The sequence below is a fragment of the Pecten maximus genome, chromosome 2 (assembly GCF_902652985.1).
Source record: "Pecten maximus chromosome 2, xPecMax1.1, whole genome shotgun sequence".
NCBI lineage: Eukaryota > Metazoa > Mollusca > Bivalvia > Pectinida > Pectinidae > Pecten > Pecten maximus.
The window spans coordinates 20,930,670-20,948,515 of NC_047016.1; the positions used below are offsets into that span (position 1 = coordinate 20,930,670).

The window sequence follows — 17,846 nt, forward strand, 5'->3', positions numbered from 1 at the left end:
GTTAGTTTACAGTACACCAGGGAGGTGTGGGGGAAGTCTGGTTAGTTAACAGTACATCAGGGAGGTGTGGGGGAGGTGTGGTTAGTTTACAGTACATCAGGGAGGTGTGGGGGAGGTCTGGTTAGTTTACAGTACATCAGGGAGGTGTGGGGGAGGTCTGGTTAGTTTACAGTACATCAGGGAGGTATGGGGGAGGTCTGGTTAGTTTACAGTACATCAGGGAGGTGTGGTTAGTTTACAGTACATCAGGGAGGTGTGAGGGAGGTGTGGTTAGTTTACAGTACATCAGGGAGGTGTGAGGGAGGTGTGGTTAGTTTACAGTACATCAGGGAGGTGTGAGGGAGGTGTGGTTAGTTTACAGTACATCAGGGAGGTGTGGTTAGTTTACAGTACATCAGGGAGGTGTGGTTAGTTTACAGTACATCAGGGAGGTGTGAGGGAGGTGTGGTTAGTTTACAGTACATCAGGGAGGTCTGGTTAGTTTACAGTACATCAGGGAGGTCTGGTTAGTTTACAGTACATCAGGGAGGTGTGAGGGAGGTCTGGTTAGTTTACAGTACATCAGGGAGGTGTGGGGGAGGTCTGGTTAGTTTACAGTACATCAGGGATGTGTGGGGAGGTCTGGTTAGTTTACAGTAGATCAGGGAGGTGTGAGGGAGGTCTGGTTAGTTAACAGTACATCAGGGAGGTGTGGGGGAGATCTGGTTAGTTTACAGTACATCAGGGAGGTGTGAGGGAGGTATGGTTAGTTTACAGTACATCAGGGAGGTGTGAGGGAGGTCTGGTTAGTTTACAGTACATCAGGGAGGTGTGAGGAAGGTGTGGTTAGTTTACAGTACATCAGGGAGGTGTGGTTAGTTTACAGTACATCAGGGAGGTGTGAGGGAGGTATGGTTAGTTTACAGTACATCAGGGAGGTGTGAGGGAGGTCTGGTTAGTTTACAGTACATCAAGGAGGTGTGGGGGAGATCTGGTTAGTTTACAGTACATCAGGGAGGTGTGAGGGAGGTGTGGTTAGTTTACAGTACATCAGGGAGGTGTGGGGGAGGTGTGGTTAGTTTACAGTACATCAGGGAGGTGTGAGGGAGGTGTGGTTAGTTTACAGTACATCAGGGAGGTGTGGGGGAGGTCTGGTTAGTTAACAGTACATCAGGGAGGTGTTGGGGAGGTGTGGTTAGTTTACAGTACATCAGGGAGGTGTGAGGAGGTGTGGTTAGTTTACAGTACATCAGGGAGGTGTGGGGGAGGTCTGGTTAGTTTACAGTACATCAGGGAGGTGTGGGGGAGGTCTGGTTAGTTAACAGTACATCAGGGAGGTGTGGGGGAGATCTGGTTAGTTTACAGTACATCAGGGAGGTGTGAGGGAGGTATGGTTAGTTTACAGTACATCAGGGAGGTGTGAGGGAGGTCTGGTTAGTTTACAGTACATCAGGGAGGTGTGAGGAAGGTGTGGTTAGTTTACAGTACATCAGGGAGGTGTGGTTAGTTTACAGTACATCAGGGAGGTGTGAGGGAGGTATGGTTAGTTTACAGTACATCAGGGAGGTGTGAGGGAGGTCTGGTTAGTTTACAGTACATCAAGGAGGTGTGGGGGAGATCTGGTTAGTTTACAGTACATCAGGGAGGTGTGAGGGAGGTGTGGTTAGTTTACAGTACATCAGGGAGGTGTGGGGGAGGTGTGGTTAGTTTACAGTACATCAGGGAGGTGTGAGGGAGGTGTGGTTAGTTTACAGTACATCAGGGAGGTGTGGGGGAGGTCTGGTTAGTTAACAGTACATCAGGGAGGTGTTGGGGAGGTGTGGTTAGTTTACAGTACATCAGGGAGGTCTGGTTAGTTTACAGTACATCAGGGAGGTGTGGGGGGAGGTCTGGTTAGTTTACAGTACATCAGGGAGGTGTGGTTAGTTTACAGTACATCAGGGAGGTCTGGTTAGTTTACAGTACATCAGGGAGGTGTGAGGGAGGTCTGGTTAGTTTACAGTACATCAGGGAGGTGTGGGGGAGGTCTGGTTAGTTTACAGTACATCAGGGATGTGTGGGGGAGGTGTGGTTAGTTTACAGTACATCAGGGAGGTGTGAGGAGGTGTGGTTAGTTTACAGTACATCAGGGAGGTGTGGGGGAGGTCTGGTTAGTTTACAGTACATCAGGGAGGTGTGTGGGAGGTGTGGTTAGTTTACAGTACATCAGGGAGGTGTGAGGGAGGTCTGGTTAGTTTACAGTACATCAGGGAGGTGTGGGGGAGCTGTGGTTAGTTTACAGTACATCAGGGAGGTGTGGGGGAGATCTGGTTAGTTTACAGTACATCAGGGAGGTGTGGGGGAGATCTGGTTAGTTTACAGTACATCAGGGAGGTGTGAGGGAGGTATGGTTAGTTTACAGTACATCAGGGAGGTGTGAGGGAGGTCAGGTTAGTTTACAGTACATCAGGGAGGTGTGAGGGAGGTGTGGTTAGTTTACAGTACATCAGGGAGGTGTGGGGGAGGTGTGGTTAATTTACAGTACATCAGGGAGGTGTGGTTAGTTTACAGTACATCAGGGAGGTGTGAGGGAGGTCTGGTTAGTTTACAGTACATCAGGGAGGTGTGGTTAGTTTACAGTACATCAGGGAGGTATGGTTAGTTTACAGTACATCAGGGAGGTGTGAGGAAGGTCTGGTTAGTTTACAGTACATCAGGGAGGTGTGGGGGAGGTCTGGTTAGTTTACAGTACATCAGGGAGGTGTGAGGGAGGTCTGGTTAGTTTACAGTACATCAGGGAGGTCTGGTTAGTTTACAGTACATCAGGGAGGTGTGGGGGAGGTCTGGTTAGTTTACAGTACATCAGGGAGGTGTGAGGGAGGTCTGGTTAGTTTACAGTACATCAGGGAGGTGTGAGGGAGGTCTGGTTAGTTTACAGTTTTAAATCCAGGGATGTAAGGTTTGGTTTAAAAAAAAACCAATTTTAAAAAGGGGGTGTGAAGGGTTTTTTTATTTAAAAGGCATTTGGGTGTGGTTTTGTTTAAAAACTCCGGGAAAATGTGGGGGGTTTTTAGACATTATTTTTAGGGAATAAAATCTTTTTAATTTGGTTTAAAGGGGGGTTTTTGGGGGAAATGGTTAAAAAAATAAAAAAAAAATTGGGGGGCTTTTTTACATTTTAGGGAATGTTAGGGGGGCGGTTAAAAATTTAATAAAAGGGGGGTTTTTTGGGGGGTTTTGGGTTTTTAAAAAGGGTAAGAATTTTTTAGAAAAAAATCCTTTTTGGGGCCATTGGGCCAAAACATTTTTAATTTTTTTGTAAACCTTAAAAAAATTTGGGAAAATTTTAAAAAGGGGGGTGAATTTTAAAAATTTTTAAAATTTAAACTTTTTCATAAGATTTTGTTAAAATCGATAAAGTGTGTAAATTTTTTAAAAAATCAATAATTTTTTTGGGAAAAAAGGGCCCTGTAATTTGGGTTTAATTAATTTGGTTTTGTAAATCAAATTTTAAAAAAAAAAATTCGACTAAAATTTTTAATCCAGCTTTTTAACGGGGCTTTTTTAAAAAAATTACAGCAATATTAATTTTTTTGGGTAAGGTTTTGTTTTTTAAAAGTTTCTTTGGGTTTTTTCAATTCCTCTTGTTTTCATTTTTTCAAAATTTCTTTTAAATTTTTTTTGAAAATTTTTTAAAACTAAAATTAAACACGAAAATATTTAAGAACCCCCCAGGGGCTGTTAAAAAAAAAAAAAAAAAAAAAAAAAAAAAAAAAAAAAAAAAAAAAAAAAAAAAAAAGGGGGGGGGGGGGGGGGGGGGGGGGGGGCCCCGATTGGAAGGGGAAAAGGTGGGAATGGGCCCAAAACCAAAATTTAACCATACAAAGAGGGGTTTCCCTGGGCAATGGGGGAGTGTACATAAGTAAACATAAAAAAGGTTGAGGGAGGTCTGGTTATTTCATGAGATAATGAGTTTATTACTGACATCCTTTTTAGCCACCTGTCATCATTGATATTGTAAACTCTGAAAATAATTGAACAATTTTAAGGGGGCATGATGTTAAATGTTTGTATTTCATTAAAAGGCTATTCCTAGTAAGCTATTTGTTAACAACTCTGATAAAGTGTGTATTTATAATATCATGTATCTCTATGAGGAATAACAGTCATTGATAATCTGGTTAATTAGAATTGGTTCTGTAAATGCTAATTAATAAAAAAAAAAAAATTCTGACTATATTTTACATCTCATGCTGTCTAACTGACTTAGGACAGTACAGACAATATGCTAATATACTGTTTGGCTGAGGTTTTAGTTTAAAACTGATAGCTATGAAATATTATTTAGAAAAACAATACCTCAGGTAGCTGATCAGTGTGGTCGAAAATTTCATTTTGAATTTTCTGTGCTATAATTTCCACACAACTCAACAAATATCACTGACACATATATTACAGTACACAACAGTGAGCTGTTACATTAAAAACTGTTAAATCTATACTCAATATCATGTAATAAGAGTATCACCGTTATATCAGAGTAAGATGTGAATACAGAATCATTTATTCAAAATATCAATATTCTTCTGTGCCTGAATGTTGTCCTGTCACAGTGTGTTAAGTCAATTATGATCATAAAATCATTTTAATATATTATACACAATACATGACTAGCCATGTTGTACTATGAAAACCAGCTTTGTTTAGGAAGGGTATCTTTTATATAAAGATTGTAAGCATATATAATACATTTTTGGTACTTTCCTGGCTTTGTTTCTTTTTTATGTTTGTTTGTTTGTTTTCCTTCAATTCCTTACATCTGTTGCTCCATTTTTTCAGCATGGTCGTGAAGGGCTTCCCCTGAAAAACCTTCGGGATGAGCTGATAGATGAGGGCATCACAGAAAATATTCCTGATGAAAGAGTTCAGGAGCTGCTGATGAGGGCAGATGGAGATGGTGATGCCCACATCACATACAAGGAGTTCATGGCAATGGTATGTGTACATAATGTATCATAAAAAAGTCTGCAGTATTGCTGTGTTGAAAATATAATGTCACTTCTTCAGGTAGTGCATGCGGTAATGCTATGTTCACATTGGCTAAAAGACTTTAGAGTAATGCTATGTTCACATTGGTTAAGAGACTTTAGAGTAATGCTATGTTCACATTGGCTAAAAGACTTTAGAGTAATGCTATGTTCACATGGGCTAAGACACTTCATAGTAATGCTATGTTCACATAGACTAAGACACTTCATAGTAATGCTATGTTCACATAGACTAAGACACTTCATAGTAATGCTATGTTCACATTGGCTAAGAGGCTTCATAGTAATGCTATGTTCACATTGGCTAAGACACTTCATAGTAATGCTATGTTCACATAGACTAAGACACTTCATAGTAATGCTATGTTCACATAGACTAAGACACTTCATAGTAATGCTATGTTCACATTGGCTAAGACACTTCATAGTAATGCTATGTTCACATAGACTAAGACACTTCATAGTAATGCTATGTTCACATAGACTAAGACACTTCATAGTAATGCTTTGTTCACATTGGCTAAGACACTTCATAGTAATGCTATGTTCACATAGACTAAGACACTTCATAGTAATGCTATGTTCACATAGACTAAGACACTTCATAGTAATGCTATGTTCACATTGACTAAGACACTTCATAGTAATGCTATGTTCACATTGGCTAAGACACTTCATAGTAATGCTATGTTCACATTGGCTAAGAGACTTCATAGTAATGCTATGTTCACATAGACTAAGACACTTCATAGTAATGCTATGTTCACATAGACTAAGAGACTTTAGAGTAATGCTTTGTTCACATTGGCTAAGAGACTTCATAGTAATGCTATGTTCACATAGACTAAGACACTTCATAGTAATGCTATGTTCACATAGACTAAGAGACTTTAGAGTAATGCTATGTTCACATTGGCTAAGACACTTCATAGTAATGCTATGTTCACATTGGCTAAGAGACTTTAGAGTAATGCTATGTTCACATTGGCTAAGACACTTCATAGTAATGCTATGTTCACATAGACTAAGACACTTCATAGTAATGCTATGATCACATTGGCTAAGACACTTCATAGTAATGCTATGTTCACATAGGCTAAGGCACTTTAGAGTAATGCTATGTTCACATTGGCTAAGACACTTCATAGTAATGCTATGTTCACATTGGCTAAGAGACGTTAGAGTAATGCTATGTTCACATAGACTAAGACACTTCATAGTAATGCTATGTTCACATTGGCTAAGACACTTCATAGTAATGCTATGTTCACATAGACTAAGAGACTTCATAGTAATGCTATGTTCACATAGACTAAGAGACTTTAGAGTAATGCTTTGTTCACATAGACTAAGAGACGTTAGAGTAATGCTATGTTCACATAGGCTAAGGCACTTTAGAGTAATGCTATGTTCACATTGGCTAAGAGACTTTAGAGTAATGCTATGTTCACATTGGCTAAGACACTTCATAGTAATGCTATGTTCACATTGGCTAAGAGACGTTAGAGTAATGCTATGTTCACATAGACTAAGAGACTTTAGAGTAATGCTTTGTTCACATAGACTAAGAGACTTTAGAGTAATGCTATGTTCACATGGGCTAAGAGACTTTAGAGTAATGCTATGTTCACATAGACTAAGACACTTCATAGTAATGCTATGTTCACATTGGCTAAGAGACTTTAGAGTAATGCTATGTTCACATTGGCTAAGAGACTTCATAGTAATGCTATGTTCACATAGACTAAGAGACTTTAGAGTAATGCTATGTTCACATAGACTAAGAGACTTCATAGTAATGCTATGTTCACATTGGCTAAGAGACTTCATAGTAATGCTATGTTCACATAGACTAAGACACTTCATAGTAATGCTATGTTCACATAAACTAAGACACTTCATAGTAATGCTATGTTCACATAGACTAAGACACTTCATAGTAATGCTATGTTCACATTGGCTAAGAGACTTCATAGTAATGCTATGTTCACATAGACTAAGACACTTCATAGTAATGCTATGTTCACATTGGCTAAGAGACTTCATAGTAATGCTATGTTCACATAGACTAAGACACTTCATAGTAATGCTATGTTCACATTGGCTAAGACACTTCATAGTAATGCTATGTTCACATTGGCTAAGAGACTTCATAGTAATGCTATGTTCACATTGGCTAAGACACTTCATAGTAATGCTATGTTCACATAGACTAAGAGACTTTAGAGTAATGCTATGTTCACATAGACTAAGACACTTCATAGTAATGCTTTGTTCACATTGGCTAAGAGACTTCATAGTAATGCTATGTTCACATAGACTAAGACACTTCATAGTAATGCTATGTTCACATAGACTAAGACACTTCATAATAATGCTTTGTTCACATTGGCTAAGAGACTTCAGGGTAATGCTATGTTCACATAGACTAAGACACTTCATAGTAATGCTATGTTCACATTGGCTAAGAGACTTTAGAGTAATGCTATGTTCACATTGGCTAAAAGACTTCATAATAATGCTATGTTCACATAGACTAAGAGACTTCATAGTAATGCTATGTTCACATTGGCTAAGACACTTCATAGTAATGCTATGTTCACATAGACTAAGACACTTCATAGTAATGCTATGTTCACATAGACTAAGACACTTCATAGTAATGCTATGTTCACATAGATTAAGACACTTCATAGTAATGCTATGTTCACATTGGCTAAGACACTTCATAGTAATGCTATGTTCACATAGACTAAGACACTTCATAGTAATGCTATGTTCACATAGACTAAGACACTTCATAGTAATGCTATGTTCACATAGACTAAGACACTTCATAGTAATGCTATGTTCACATAGGCTAAGAGACTTTAGAGTAATGCTATGTTCACATAGACTAAGACACTTCATAGTAATGCTATGTTCACATTGGCTAAGACACTTCATAGTAATGCTATGATCACATAGGCTAAGACACTTCATAGGTAATGCTATGTTCACATTGTAGCACAAAAGATTCTATGGTAATGCTCACACAAAACCTTTAAACTAATTCTTCAGGAAAAGTTTATGAACTCCTGATAACATAACACACATATATAGGTCATTGTATATACTGCTGTCATAGAGAGAGTTATTGACCGTTGATGTCCAGTATAGCATAAGGAATTGATAGTTGTATTTGCCCTTCACACAAAACGTTCCTGGCAATATCATTGTACTCATAAGGTATTAGAAGTTAATGAGATAAAAATCAGGAAAGTCATGCTAATGACCTGTTTAATTTAGATTGACAAGAAAAGAACAGGGTATTGAAGACAATTTTGTCTATTTAATATCATATAACAAATTAATGATTTAACACCAAACATCTGATGGCCACACATCAGTCAATCAATCATTACCACCCCCAGTAATCAAATCTTTTATTGCTCTGTTAAGAGATTTACAAAAGGGAAATGTATATGTACAATGATGTACAAAAGGAAATACATGTACATTGTAGTTATTTACATGAAATCAGATGTATAACATTAATATTAATTTCGTACGCAGATCTTCCTGGAATAGTTTATATAAAGTTAAATTAATCTTATTTTTGTTGGGACAGTGGTACCGTAAAAGATTATCATGATTATTAAGTGTGAGCGGAACTTAATCTTATGTAATATGTATATATTCTACCCCTGCCATTTTGTTAATGCTTCTATCTATATTGGACATGTTAACCTTTTTGTTGACCTTTTACCTACATTTTGTAATCCTCTGTCACAGATGACCCGTGACTTGACCAAAGCAGAGCGGTCAGCGTTTAGAAGTGTTCTAAGGGATGCCATAGCAGATATCTTACCTAAACACATGAGAGAAGACTTTATTGCCAACTACACGTGTTGTCCACCTCCAATCTTCATGATCACCATCAGTATAGTCGAGGTCAGTGTAGACATTTATACTGATGTTGTTATAAACTTTTACTATGAAAAACTTCTATTAGAAAATATATTTGATGTTCATTAGATGTTGTCTTAGATTTGTTTAATTTGACAATTATGGGTTTGCCTTTATTTCACCTGTTTACTTTCTTGTTTATTTTTTTTTTTCTTATAAATTACATGATGTTTGTAGTATATGCCTCTAAGCATTGTGGATTATGTACTGTATAGTGTATGCTATTGAAAATTGGTGGGTGTACATTTTGTGACTAGGATGTTCAGATCTAGAAATTTGCAATTACTTTCTGATCATTAGAGAATAGTCAAATGATAGAAATCTTGAACTTTTTTAATTTTTGGAATTCAAGAGATTCTGGTGACCTACACAGTACAGGCTATGAAATTGATATGGAATTAAAATGTGCTTTACCTGCAGATCATCTGATTAGCAATTCGCTAAAGCTAATGATTGTCAGTGAAGTCCATCAGTGTAGAATGGTCGATATTTAGGCTATTCGATGCTAGTTATACATGTTATATGTATTCTGTTTTGACAGATTATAGTATTTGTTGTGTATGCGTTGGAGCTGAAAGACACCAGTAATCCAGTAACGGCAAACACTGGTGTTCCCTCCTACAGTCCACTCATCTACCTTCCCAAACGCAGATATGAGGCGTGGCGCTTCGTCACATACATGTTTATACATCAAGGGTATGTAGCCTAACTATAGATTTATACAGTTTGAAGATCATCTGGTTTCAGAACTTACACCATTCTCTGACATTTGTCCTCAATCCTTCAATCTCGTTTACATCAGTAATTTCTTGTTTGATCTATTTAACAGAAATTAATCAATGTTTAACTTGAGTCGTCCTTTTATTATAAAACTTTACAATGGCCAGAGGGTACAATGTAGTGTGCATAAGAGCATATGTAGGTAATTAGCAATTGCAGAATATCTCTTTTATTCTTTCTTTTTTTTTGTATTTTCAATGGTCAACCTGTGATATTTCTGTTCAAGATTTGTGGTAACTCACACATGCACAGTGTTTATGTATTCAGCATGAAAGTGTGAGGTTTACATATCCCTTTCCAGACTACCTCTATATGTGTGGGAATATAACAATGAAAATTGGGTATTAAATGCACTCTATACTCATTAAAATGTGTGTTTTTGCCAAAGAGCATTTGAATTTTCATACATTTTCACAACAGTTTTATAGCTAAGTAATCTCAAAGGGAATATTAACACTATGATACCCTTCTTGTAGAGATCTATATTTAAATTATAAAATCATTTCCAATTTAGAAAAAAAAATTTTTTAAAGAAATCACAAGAACTGGATGTTCCAGTTAAACTATGTAACAAATTGATTAATTTTGTTGTTGTTGTTGTAGGTATCTCCACATCATCTCCAACCTCATTTTTCAACTTTTACTGGGTCTGCCTCTGGAAATGGTCAACAAGTTCTGGAGAATTCTAATCATTTATGTTTTGGGTGTCATTGCCGGTGAGTTTTACAAACATGTTGACAGCTGATAACAATTGATTCTTTTTCTAAGAAAATATACTGTACATACATTTAAATACATGTACTTTAGAGTTTGATTACCGACACGAAAAAAAGAGTTGTTTTAACCAAGTTTATATGGTAAATAGTTTTGGAGATTTCCCTTTCTAAGGTCAGATTCTCACTTAATGTGTGTTTTATCTAGGATCCCTAGCCCACTCCGTGACGGATCATGATGTTGCCCTGGCTGGAGCTAGTGGTGGATGTTATGCTTTGATTGGTGCCCACATAGCCTCTGTCATTGTGGTAAGTACCCAAAGATTAACAATTTCTATAGCCATGTCTCTTGATAGAAGAACCAAAACATATTTGTAATTTGTATTGGCACTTAATTTTGTTCCAAATAGTTTTGGTAAAAAAGTATTCCTTGCTTACTAAACCTTCTACATGTACTGTGTTCTGGAATTGTTACGTGATTTTAAGTTTGTCCGATTTCCTATTAAAAAAAAAAATAATCAGTGCACATTTGCATACTTATTTAACAAATTTATTCGATATGTAACCTTTTGTCTTCATGTTGTTATTTCAGAACTGGAAGGAGATGAATTACAAGTGTTTTGAGGGCAATATTTGCAGGTTTCTTCTCAGTGCCCCTGTGAGGCTGACATTACTGCTAACATTCTGTACGTATAGAAAACAAATTACATCTTCTCCTTAACAGACATTCAATATAATTAAAATTCACACTTATATGTTTCAAGTACATCAATAAATGATTTTCTATGTACCAGATAAATCTAAGTGTTTGGAATGACATCATAAAAAGAAATCAAACGTAATTGATATAGGGGTTGAATAGTACATAATATTATGGAAAACAGTAAAATGGCGATACTGGCTGTCTAAAATGTATAGAGAATTATCTCCCTTTGATCAAATAGCTGATGACATTATAATTACAGTTTAACATCACTCCAACTGTGTATGTAACACAGGAGAGTATGTTACATGGGAAATCTAGTTCTTATCTACAAATCACAATGAATTAGTGTCTTATAATCGGCTTGGCAGTACATCATCATTCATAACATAATGTGGCTTAAACCAAACAGGAAGCATTCATCGAAAAAGATGTGAATTAGATTTATGTAGAAAATTGTACTTAAATTCTAAATTGTCAATGCATGATACTGATGTAATGAATACTGATGCGAGTTTCTTTTTAATAGCCATCCTCGACACAGGCAATGCAGTTTACAGAAGATTTTTTGATGCCAATGCTACCACAAAGATCGGAATATCTGCACATATTGGTGGACTTTTGGCAGGTTTGTTACTGAAATTTGAATTTGACCTAAACATATTGGATGATGAATTATCTTGCAGCTCACTAGAGTTTTACCTCAATAATTAAAATGATAAAACGTTCTAGCTCATCAGATTTACCTAGATAATTACAATTTTAAAATGTTCTCTATCTCATGAGAATTTTACCTAGATAATTACTGTGATAAGAGGTCCTGTAAGCTGACATGAGAGTTTTAACTAGATAATTACTGTGATAAGAGGTCCTGTAAGCTGACATGAGAGTTTTAACTAGATAATTACTGTGATAAGAGGTCCTGTAGCTGACATGAGAGTTTTAACTAGATAATTACTGTGATAAGAGGTCCTATAAGCTGACATGAGGTTTACCCACCATACGTTACTGTTTATAGGTTACATTATGATAGATGATTTTATTGTTGATTCTCACTTGTATAATTTCAGGCCTACTTCTTGGTATCCCGATCCTCAAAAACATCAAAGAGTTGCCGTGGGAGAAGACCTTAGGCTGGATTACCTTGGCTGTATATCTTATATTTGTGTCATTTGCCATGTTTTTCAATGGTTTATACCCAGGCTACCCAGAGACGGACTGGACCCCACTGTAGTGTACGAGGGGGTGGGGTGTTGGATGGGTACATGGAGGACTATGTCATTGTCGAGACATCCAAGTCAACATTTCTTCCCAAGGCCCAAAAATGTCATTTCTTATTGTGAAAAAAACCCAAACAATTAGGTAAGATAGGTGTTTTAAAAATCGTTACCATGAACTCAACAGTACTTCCTTAGTATTTTCCATACTCAAATTAAGATTAATCAGGCAAACAATTAGAATGTCGATAGAAAAACAAGAAACAATCATTGTTTTTTACCTTAAGAATATAGGAAATAGAAATAAACGACATAGTTTCACTGTAAATAAATTTCCTTGAATAACTGTACAGAATGAAATACTCAAAATTGTATATTAATGATGTGATAATAGATTTAGGGTGAGTTTATGATGTAACTACACATATGTAAGGTATGGAGTACTGGGTGAGGAGTTTAAACGATGTGGGAAGAATCTTATATACATTATATTAGGAGATCTCTTATTGGGTGAGGGTATACTGCTAGTAGTCTATTGGGGAAGAGTCTATTATAAACTATTGGGGACGATTGGGAATGGTTTAATATATTCGATTAGGGAGGAGTTTAATATATTCGATTGGGGAATAGTTTAATATATTCGATTAGGGAGGATTTCAATACATTCAATTAGGGAGGAGTTTATTCGATTGGGAGAAGAGTTTAAAATATTTGATTGGGGAGGAGTTCAATACATTCGATGGGGGAAGAGTTTAATATATTCGATTGAGAAGGAGTTTTGTAGTCTATATAGTATGAGTATGATGACCTCTTGGTGACCTCTATATTATTTTGAGTGGAGATATGATCTATGGGGGATGTCTGTGATTATTTTACCTGGAACTAAAAGTTCAACAATGTTATAATGATAACATGAAAAATATTTAGAAGGCATAATCGATATCGGTGTAAGATGACCCTGAGACGTGGATCTGATGTCGGAAAGTGCTAAGTTGTAGTATACATGTTTTTGCTACTGTCAACAGGTAGGGATCCTGAACGTGATACTTCATTGTTTCACCCCTTGTTTGGATAGTAACATTCCAAAAATGGTCAGGAATGATACTGTAAAAGAACATTTGACCCATGTCACCTTGAGCAGTGTGTTTCACAGGATATGATAATTAGGGAGTGTATAATAGTATCTATGTATCGTTCAAACATTGATGATCACACATGTTCCTTTAAAAATAAAGATATCTGTTATTATTGGCAGTTGTTTATATGATATATACATTCATCTAGGGAAATTTTTTTTTTCTTTTTTTTCTTATTTTTTTTTTTTATAATGAATTCGATTTTAATCCATCCTCCTTTTATGATAGGTATTGCTGATGTGATTGTTGATGAGACCATAGACTTTTGTGTTCCAACCAATCACTGTAGTTTCATCTTTAGTTAGAATCTGATTACAGTGAGGAATCATGATAAGGAAACAATGTGGATGTCTGCAATTTAGTTTACGGTGTAAAGTCTATATATAATACCTGGTTCTAATCACCTTCCTTTTGATAGTCTGATTGTTATTTCTGAAGCTTAATACCGTTCATTGTTCTGTTATTTGGTCAATTCTCACAACTTCCCACAACAAACCATACAATGTTCTTGATGAACATGTTTTTCTTGCCAATAATTCATGCATTATCATAAGTGTATCAGTCTGGATTTTTGGATCTAAAACTGCATGCCAGACTTTTGGACATTCATAACAGCCAATTATGAGATGTTATCTTCTTAACATGATGTTCAAGGTTATGGTATCAATATATATCACAGGTATTACAGTTAATTAGATACTGTTTATAATACACATGCCGTCATTGAATGTTTTTGTAACTGTACATGCCATACAATTATATGAATACCAGTGCCTAGCTGTATAAAGTTTTCAGAATTGATTTTTGTCTCATTTTAGTTTTAACAAATATATTATATATTGTACAACTATTATTTTATCTGCTTTTTGCTGCTATCTAAGTCATTTGTGAATCAAGCCGAAACACCAGTACCATATACCAATACTAGTATGATATTGGTATCAATTGACCTTTTGTCAAACATGATATATTTCCTAAAAAGTCCTTATGTAACTATTTACTCGAAATTATTATTATAAAGCCATTTGACTCGAAACTGTTTAATTAGGTATATCTAAAGGTTTATGCCGTTATACAGATGTACATGTGTGTTGTGCCTTGCGTTACCATGTTAAGGAGTACTAGCATGTTGGTATGTTGCCATCTGTGTTTTATTCTCGATATGATATTGATGAATTGTAACTATTAGACGAATTATTGAAAATGAAATGGTTGTCATCATTGAAAGCCATTAAACATGAAATCATTATTGTTTATCATGATTTATTTAAAACGAATATTTTAGATTCACCTCCCGGTATTGATTTAATGGTTATATTTGATCTTTCGCTTACTGGTATTGATTAAATAGAAATTTCAGAATACTTTCACCTACTGGTAGCGTTAGCTATATTATGCACTTGCTGTTGCAGTTGTCGTGTTTGATATTTGGATAATCTTTGAAGGGGGTTCCTAGATCTTAAATTTAACTTCAATCAAAAATATCAAACGTTATTTTTAAATAGCTTTTAATTCAATGGAAAAGTAAATTATTTATAGGACATTGAGGAAGAAATAATTATATTACCATAACTAACTTAATGAACTTTGGTCCTAATTCTTTGTTTTATTCAATGGGCCATAATTTTTTTATTATATACCTGTGTTATGGGCATCATACCGGTAATGACTCTTTGTTTATATAAAGTATTCTCATTTCATCATACAGAACTGTACATTATGTGATTTTACATTCATTCTTATATTTCTGTAGACGAGACAAGTGTGTATGTGTACATGTCCTGTTGGGGTAGATTGTAATGAGGCTTTGTTTTATTGTTCTGGGGTAGACCTTACTAGCCTATTGTTGTGTGATGCTATGTTATATTTCGTAACAATGGTTTCTTTTATTGTCACTGCAATATCTTCGATCACGTTAAAGTATATTTTTACAATTCTTTTATAATAAATGCTTCAATCACTTACCGTTGTTCTCGTCATTTTCATCATCAACATCTATAGCAATGCCCTTCCTTCATCTAGTTGAAGATAATGACATTTGTGAGAGTGGAACAGGAAAGGCAGATATTGTATGGATAAGACTAATTTGAAGGACCAAGCAGATGTATCGGATAAGATATTCATACAAGGAGGTTTTTTTTTTTCGTACACGAATTCTACAAGTACATATATGAGTAAACGAAAAGCGCGGGAACAATGATATAATAATCTTCAACATCAAAGAGCAATTCGATGGAGCGGAAGTACGGAAACAGGAAGATAAGGCAGTGGTAGATATATTGTGCTACACGAAGGCAGAAAATGAACATACAGTCATTGCTAGGCTGGGAAAACGAATCAAAGAGGAACACGGAACGATTAAAACAACACAGTGGAAAGTTTTCACTGAGCAGCAATCAAAACTAGGTTTAAGGGATTTGGCGGAGGAAAAAAAGGAAACTAACAGAATTAGTATCGCACAAGACATGACAGGGGAAGAGTGAAGTATTCGTTTGGAGAAAGTAACGGGAAGCTAAATCGCGCAACGAAAACGGTCCATCGTGGGATTCAGATACGTAGTCCGCGGCCTACGTGGGGCATTCGTATAGTAAAGGCAGAGGAGACGCGAACAGCATCGAACTAAAGGAAATCAAATCTCGGTGTTTTGATATCAGTTTTAGCAATGCAGATAAATTAACTCAAAATAAGATGCAAGAATGAAGACATATTAAGGTCATTGAGGTAAAACCAGACAGTATAGCAATTTCTGAAGTCAAACCGGTTATGATATGGTACTTTTAAATTTCTCAAAAGTTTCGCACGGTATGATTTTGTACACGAATTGTGCGAAATTGAGATCAGCGACAAGGTAAAAATGTTAGTTTGTTATTCAGAAGTCAAAACGCTTCGAATGATAATTTCAAACATTCGAGTGAACTTTGTCCTGAATTGTCAGCTTTCAAATTATTGTTCGGGGATTTAAACTCCCCAGGCATCGACTAGTTATCATACCATGCAAACAATACAAAATGTAGCAAAGTTACAAACTACAAGTAATTAAATTCATAGAGGCGGTGAGTTACTGTTTTATGTACCAACATTTGAGACAACCAACCTGATGAAGAGACACCGATACTCCAAGTGTTAAAGACTTTACTGACAAAGAAGAATTTATTGGGTCAACACAAATAAGCCATCCATTAAGCAAACGTGATCACTCGGTTATCAATATTCGTTGTGATTTTGATAAATCGCGATATATGTTCGATGAAGGAAATTACAATGAACTATCTGCGAAATTGAATATGGACTGCCAAGGGTATTTATTAAACTGTGATATAGATATCGATCCCCAATGACTCCTTTTTACGGAAAAACTGAAGTAATGTACAGTTAAACTTCGATGTTTCGAAGTTCAAGGGACTAACAGAAAAACTTCGAAACAGCGGGACTTCGAATTATTCATGGTTGACAATAGATCGATGTTTTCTTGATAATGACCATATATATTAACGTAACATGTCCTCAGTGTCTTCATGTTGATCGTCGCCTGTCAGACTCAAAAGTTAATTTATACCTCAAACACAACAAAATAAAAATACTTTTCATTAATTATACCTAAGCATTTTATTAATTAAACAAACTATGTATCGGTTACAAAACACTTATTTCGCGTTTAACAGATAAAGCAAAAGAAGTACAATGCACACTTAGGTAAGTCGTTAGGCTTTTCTGCTAAAGACACGTGCGGTTACGTTATGTGCATATAAAATACGGAATGCCGATCGGTTGGAGAATGCATGATTGAATGACAAATAATCGATTTACTTGGTTATTTATGTATAAGTTTGCAATGTGACACTTATGAGTGAAGACATCGCTAATTGTTTGTGTTTAAAATTGGTCCGCTTGTTTTATAGTTCCGTAAAATTTACTCACCGACCGCTGATTTCAATGGCGGCGAAGATTATCAGAGACGACTACCGAAATGTTTTACCGGAGTGATTAAATGTCATGGCTTCTAAATACACCTTTTATCTATCAATTTGGTGTGATTATTAATTAACCCCATGATCGGGAGTGACAACACACGCTATCGTTATCCCTATTGTCAGTCAGGGCATCTAGGGGAGTAGTGTGAAATCTTGCCGCAGGGGTCACGACCAACACCTGTCCAGTGGTCAGTACAGGTAAACTTTTGTTCGAATCATGAGATGTCAATTACCTATGACATCATAGTTAACGGGCCATGAAAAAAGTTCGATACATCGAAAACTTCGATTTATAAAAATTCGAATCATGCATAGGTTCGTTAGTAGCGTTATATAGTAAGGAAATTCGGGACCAAGCAAAAAGTTCGATAC

At 36.1% G+C, this 17,846-nt stretch overlaps 1 protein-coding gene across 1 annotated transcript in view; it reads left to right on the forward strand.

The window, feature by feature from the left end:
- The window catches only part of LOC117321495 (rhomboid-related protein 2-like), a 31,416-nt gene extending 15,949 nt beyond the window's left edge, over positions 1-15,467 (forward strand). The window contains exons 4-11 of the mRNA XM_033875911.1: positions 4,798-4,953; positions 8,781-8,939; positions 9,496-9,650; positions 10,338-10,450; positions 10,656-10,756; positions 11,040-11,133; positions 11,680-11,778; positions 12,221-15,467. Of these exons, the coding sequence (XP_033731802.1) occupies positions 4,798-4,953; positions 8,781-8,939; positions 9,496-9,650; positions 10,338-10,450; positions 10,656-10,756; positions 11,040-11,133; positions 11,680-11,778; positions 12,221-12,384 (1,041 nt within the window). The 3' untranslated portion in view covers positions 12,385-15,467. The remainder of the gene's footprint in view (positions 1-4,797; positions 4,954-8,780; positions 8,940-9,495; positions 9,651-10,337; positions 10,451-10,655; positions 10,757-11,039; positions 11,134-11,679; positions 11,779-12,220) is intronic.
- The last annotated feature ends 2,379 nt before the right edge of the window (positions 15,468-17,846 follow it).